This window comes from Loa loa (genome assembly GCF_000183805.2).
Source record: "Loa loa unplaced genomic scaffold supercont3.71, whole genome shotgun sequence".
In the NCBI taxonomy this organism is placed as follows: domain Eukaryota; kingdom Metazoa; phylum Nematoda; class Chromadorea; order Rhabditida; family Onchocercidae; genus Loa; species Loa loa.
The window spans coordinates 1-6761 of NW_018108251.1; the positions used below are offsets into that span (position 1 = coordinate 1).

The following is a 6761-nucleotide window of genomic DNA, read 5'->3' on the forward strand; positions in this document are numbered from 1 at the left end:
AATAACAATAATAATAATGATAATGATAATAATAATAATAATAATAACAATAACAATAATAATAATGATAATGATAATGATAATAATAATAATAATATCCTATTGTCATCCTTCCCATTCATTCTTTTTGCTGGATAATTTTTTTTTTCAAAGGGTTAAAAGTACATCTTAAAACTGCAATCCAGGAACATTCAGAACAATCACTCAAATAGTTAATAATTATGATGAATATAAACAATAATTACAAGACTTGTAATAATTATAATGATGACAATTACAGTAATTACAATGATGTGCTTTTTTTTTGTGATAAATTATGACTGATGATGAAGTCGAAGTGGTAATGAAACATGTAACCAACTGAGTTGTTTTGGAAAGAAAGTGAGGTGATCTGCTGTATCTTTGATTGTTACCCAGTACTTATGATCGACAAGGAGTATATTGCTAATGATTAGAAATGCTCAAAACACCCATCATTTTTGCTTTTTTTAAAATTAAAAGAAAGGAAGGAACACTTGTCCAATCTGAGGTGGAAAAATCATCGTTTGAAAATTTGTTGGTAGGTTTTTGAAATTTCAGTTTTTGATTCGAAATGGAATTAAATCAACTTTTTTTCCCCATTATATCGTAGAGTAACGGTTGCATGAACAAATCCATTTATAATAGCAGCTGTTTTATAGCGAAATGCGACAACTAACTGAATGGATGGGACATCTCTTAAAATTGGCACCACTTTGCGCCCCTCACTATTTCCCAATATCGTTTCCCTCTAAAACCTGTCCTTTCTTCGTTTAAACTTATCTCTACCTCCATCTGATCTTCTTTTTTTGTTATTCCAGGAAATACACGTGCACTCCCTCCACCACTCCTACTGCAGTTCACAATCAGCGTGCTTTTGGGGCTCTTTTTCCCTCATCTGTATCAGTCTACTTCACCATTAAACAAATCATTGTCAATCATCGCTGCCCCTGCTGCTACTGTTAATCAGACTCTTTCCACAACAAACATTACTGTACGGTATCACACACTCGAAACATGGATCACACTATTTCATCTGAATTTAATACTTCCAGAGAGTAAAGTTCTCCCGTCCCTTCCCCTTCTTCCTACAAAGACAATACTCGGCATGACAAGTTCTGTTGATTTTTGCTTCAGATAAAATCTCTTCATACTTTCCCCTTTCTCTCATCCGCTACTTAAATCTTTCTACCTTGAACCTGATTTCAGTACAAATTGCTCAGCTTCAAAATTTTGAAAGCGATCAGCTGAAGTCAACTATCGTAAACGATATTGCTTTTCTATGTCGGTATACGTGTGTACCAGTGTGTACGTATGTATGTGTGCATGTATGTATGTATGTATGTATGTCCGTATGTCTGTTGTTTCTTATCCATGTAATTGTTGTACATTGCCAAACACTCTGCATCCAAACGGCATACGTAACATCATCAGTCATGCATAAAATTGCGATCGTCGTCGTTATTACTGACTGCGAGATGGATGTCATTGCGAAATTTTCCTTTAAAAATGCAAAGAAATTTGTGATTAACTGCAAAATTCCAATTTCACTACAAAAATTTCAATACCGATAAGAAATTCGTTATTGCTTTTACTATTATTACTTAGAACTAGCACCGATTTCTTGACAATCAAACCTCTTACAAATCCCTTTCATTAACGATAAAAATTAACCATTCTCTAATTTTTGCTATTTTATGCCTTTGACCACCTTTTGTCTTTAGAATTTTCATCGTTCCGAACGAATAGAGCTGATAATTACTGATTATCAGTGTTAGAAATAAAATTAATATTGCATGGAGAAATTCGTATTGAAGGAACCCATAAAATGTAGTATTTCGAACCACACAAATTCTCTTTTAATTGATTGAATTTCAATCAAAGACAGTGCTTCTGTCCTTGTGATTTCACATTTCGACATCTTCCACTGCCATATATGAAAAATCACTTTGAGCACTTAGGTTCCGGTTTTTCATTTTTTGCTATATCTTCTTAGCAAAATATTTTTCCAGGACAAGAATAAGGAGCAACAGTAAATTAATAATGAGGAATTGGAAAACTGTATAATCGCAATTTTCTGGACATATGTGAATTATTTATATTTTATTGACTGAGAAAATTTTTCTAGGTCAAAATAATCCGGTTGTTTTGTTTGCGACGTTAGAGATAATGCAAACGAGATATTTCGATTTTCTATCCCGTCCTTCCTAACATCTTTGTTGAATTTATTTTCATTTGAAAAATGAACAGTTCCAAGTTGGAGGCTTTTACCTCCGACTACTACCAGAAAAAAATTGGATTGTCCGGAAGATTGCTTGCAACAGCTGGTATAACTGGACTCACCAATTGAAGATTTAAAGTGAAAAAAAAAACTTTCGAACTCAAAGCCATGAAAAAGTTCAGGCAATGTGCTGGCCTTGTGGTCGTTTTCAATTTTTCATTGTTATTGTTAATCGACAATTGAAAAATGAATCATTTCAAATAAGCTGTTTTTGACAGTTGGACAACTTGGAAACTCCGGAGTATAAATCATTTGCTCACAGAATATCCTTATTGTGCGGTTTACAAAATCTATTCAACCCTCTTGAAAATTTGATTGCTATTCCCAAAATTTAATCATGAGAAATAACTACTGGTTACATGAGATACATTTCGCGGTCTAATAACTTCACTAAACATTTTGAAAGCATTAGTATAATTTAACAATAGAGAGACATATAAACTCTGCTTTGATGAATGGTGTGTCCCAAGTTCGAGTCAACTAGAGTTTGGAAATTAACTTTTTTTTTCTCGATTCAGCAATTGAAATCAAATGTCGTAACTTTTACAAATCCTTAGATTTCTGGAGTACAGGGTCAACCGGAAATTGTTAGCTAGGTAAGAAAACTATGATACTGAAATCACCTCTTAAAATAATTTTAGGATTAGAATTTGAATATCCATTGCAATGCTTGGCGTAAAATATTCTTATATTAGTGTTTAGAATCTGAACATCAATCGATAAACCTTAACTTTTTCAGGAGAAAAAATATTGATAAACCTCCAAATTCTTGGAGCGTTTTTGGAGCTGGTCAGTTATTTTTTGTAAAACGTTTCCTGTAATCTATTTGTATGTTATGTGCCCTTTATCTGTATAACGTTTACATTCCCTTTGGACTCTTGAAATTTGGATGTCTTTTGTACTTTCAGTTAACTCATCTAAAACTGATTCTCACGTTACATACTTAAGCACAGTTGCAATGATTATTACGAATGCTTTTCCATTTCATTCATGATATTTACATTTAATTAATCTAATATCATAGGCTTTCAAAAATTTAATTAATTAGTACTTTATTTGCTGAATTCAACCAAAATTCAATTTTCGAACTTTTTTCTTATGAATGTCAAATTAATTCGTCTTTTTTGTTGCTTGTGGTGGATCTATTTTTATGCTACAGAGTAAGAAGGAAGTTTTAATAAAATCGAGGTTTAGCACTTAATTTTGGCTTAAAATGATTCCCGGAGATGAATTTCATGACCGAGTCATTTCGACCTGGTGGTCGAAAATCAAATTTGCATAAGGTAATTTATCATTTTATGCACATACCGTTCTGAATGGTGTTTGTTTAACAAGATATACCGCTAATCATGTTGCCCTGCTGTGTGCACTTTTTGTTTGCCTTAATTGAACTTTATTCATTTCACAGATTGAAGAAACAGGTTGTATTGAAAATAAAACATGATATGAATTTAAGCTAATTGTCAGACAAAGTTCTAGATAAATTAATCTTTCCCAGGAAAATCGTAGATGGGAAGAAAAAGAAGAGAAAAAGAAATGGATGTTGTTTTATCGTTTCACAATCTAAGAATGAATGCATAACAATATCATGGTTAACTTGCACCAATTCACCGCTTACATAGGAATGATCAATTCATTGATGAATCAGGACGTTAAAAATGCGTGAGATTTTATTTTCTCTCAAATACTTAAGTAGCAGAACTGCGCGAGATTTCAACGCGCTATTTTCGGGATGTGCGGAGGATATAGTGCCGAAAAAAAGAGATTGAAAGGCAGTTTTGACAGTGATTACTAGATAAGGCTAGGAATAATGATTCGCATATAATAAAGGGCGGATTGTATAATGTTGTTGGTCATCCTCCTTTCTATCGAAAGGAATGTCCAAGTCAACTTCTCCTGATACATTGTTTTTCATCAGGTCAGATTTTGCATATTTATGTAATTTTAATTTCCCCTTCAAGAATGGTGGATCTTCCGAAACAGCATAAAATTTTGCGAAAATTTTAAATTAAGAAGGTGCTCATGGCGAAAGTTTTTAATTATTGCAAATTTGTTAAATTTTCACTATTTTTAAAATTTCATGGTGTTGCAACTTTGTTTTTACCATTTAAATCGGCATATAATTATTTGGTATTTGGTTGAATTAATTTCGTCTTAACTTATCTGAGGACGTAATCCAGTATGTAGCGATCAAATCATATCAGTCACATTTTCCATTTTTAAATAAATAATCAGTTACATTGTTTTGCTTCCCTGCAAAAAAATGATTACGGTTTTCAAAAATTATGTATAAGTCCTTTTTTCTCAAAATTCCGACAATTATAACACCCTGAATATTGTTCCTTTTCCCATTTTATATTCAAAATAGGGTTAATGCACTTCATTAAATTACAATTTTCTCCCGCAAAAGTACTGCTTGAATTAGCAGTCCAAATTTGCCAATTTATCAATTAAGATCTAACCATGTTTTAAAATCGAAAGCTCCAACGGATGCTTTACTACTGAACAGAAAAGATTTTTTTTTCGCTGTAGATCCAATGAAATCATTGCCTTTCTCAAAATGCTTAAAAATGAATGTCTTTTTTGTAACAAATTGTTTTTCTTCATGAAATCATTGATGAGCTTAAGATAGCCATAATGGAAAAATGACCCTTTGAATCGAACAAATAAAAATGTAAGAATCATAATATCATGGCGACAGCAATTGCTATTTGTCGAACTTCATCAATTAAAACATTCAGCGAAAATCTGAAAAGACTTGCATAGTGGAATTATGGAACTAATACTAGCTTGACACGGTTCGTTAACCCTGTTGTTCGTCAAGAGTACGTTTTGTCGAAGAAGATGGAAGAATGAGCTTTTTTGAATTAAGAACAACAGATGTATCAATGTTATCCATTATCCATTTTTTATTCTTCTATTTTTTTTTGTGCCATATGAGATGTAGTACAAATAAGAAAATGGATATTTGGAAAATTAATTCATTTTATAAAACAGAAATTTTGAAAAACATCTCAACGCTGAAATGCTTACGATCGGTAATAACACACTGCGATGTTTTTTCAAAATGATTGAAAAAATTTTGCCGCTTTCAAGAAAATTCACTTTAATCTTCTTTCCTTGGCTTTACTAATTATGAAATTCTTATTAATCCTAAAGCACATTAGTATTTGCTGTTCAGAGATCGGAATTATAGTTTGTTCACATTAAGATAATAAGATTATGGAAAAGTGCTATGATCTGATTACTGTGACCATTTGATAACTTTATAATTTATGCTGTTCTACATTTTTTAAAGCAAAAATTTCCAATTGTAATAATAGTTTTTTGGATATTCTATAATGAATAATGACCATTAATGATGTTGCATAATAATGATAATGAACAATCCGGTATATAGTCGGTATATAGGGGAATTGTAAACTTCAAGTTGAACTGAAAAAAAAAATCGCTATCGGTTTGATGATATTTGCAAAATTTCTTCCTTTCTATGAATGCTAGAATAAATCTTATTGCTAAAAAATGAGTTCTTGCAAGACCTTCTTGCACAATTTATTGTGTACCGATGTGCGCTTGACCCTGCCCCATGTTCTTTCCATGTTTTCTTTCGTGTCACAGTAAATGTCATCCAGCCACTCCATCGTCAATATACACAGATCGTATTTCTTGTCTTTCTTTCCTCCTCCTTCTTCTCCGCCCCCTTTCTTCCCTCTCCTTTTCACTTAGAGAGAAAGACGAGCACTTTACTTCTCTAGCCAGTTTTATTTACTAATTCACTTTGCTTTCAGAATCAAACATGGTACCAAATTTTCACTCGTATTTATTTCCTTGGTTCTTAGCAGTTTTATCAGGTATTTCAAGAATTAAATGATTATACTTCCGTAATTATTCAATCATCCAAAGAAAACAGTAGCACTTTATTTTTATTTGAAAGTTGTAATTATTGACCGTAAAATGTATGGATACTCCAACTGCTTCTCTATTTAATAAAAAGTGAACAGATCAATTTCAAGAATATGCACAGTTGAAGATATTTGCAAAACGAGTTCATTTCAGGTTCAGCAGCTGATTCTAACTTAACAATCAATTCCTACGATCCTGAATATGGAGTATATATTGGCGAATTACCTGATCCATCAGATGCAGATATTAAAGGACGAGTTTATATTGTAAATGAAACAACTTTGCAAGTCATCAATTTCACTTACAATGGAAAAGCACCAGGTAAGCTGAATTTCAGTACATTTCTTAAAATTACCGCCATTCTGGTACTGTTTCTACCTCCACTTCGTAATTCATCTTGTGCGTTCAGGAAATTCTGGAAAACCAAGGATCATTTAAAAACTCGGGTAAATTTCCAAGTACTTACCATCTGTTTTTGCCTTTATCGTTGATTTTTATTATGCAGATGCATTTCTGTGGAAGTATGTAATTTGAAATTAAAAAGCAAAAAAAAAAAAAA

General features: G+C 32.1%; 2 protein-coding genes across 2 annotated transcripts in view; both read left to right on the forward strand.

The window, feature by feature from the left end:
- Window positions 1-457: 457 nt before the first annotated feature.
- On the forward strand, window positions 458-1159 carry LOAG_11412 (hypothetical protein; the record flags this gene model as incomplete). Its single annotated transcript, XM_003146933.1, has 2 exons — window positions 458-563; window positions 840-1159. The coding sequence occupies 2 exons, from the start codon at window positions 458-460 to the stop codon at window positions 1157-1159; spliced, it is 426 nt and encodes a 141-aa protein (XP_003146981.1).
- Window positions 1160-6083: 4924 nt separating this feature from the next.
- Window positions 6084-6761, forward strand: part of LOAG_17405 (DOMON domain-containing protein) — a 6070-nt gene continuing 5392 nt past the window's right edge. The window contains exons 1-2 of the mRNA XM_020450066.1: window positions 6084-6150; window positions 6356-6523. Of these exons, the coding sequence (XP_020306302.1) occupies window positions 6096-6150; window positions 6356-6523 (223 nt within the window). The 5' untranslated portion in view covers window positions 6084-6095. The remainder of the gene's footprint in view (window positions 6151-6355; window positions 6524-6761) is intronic.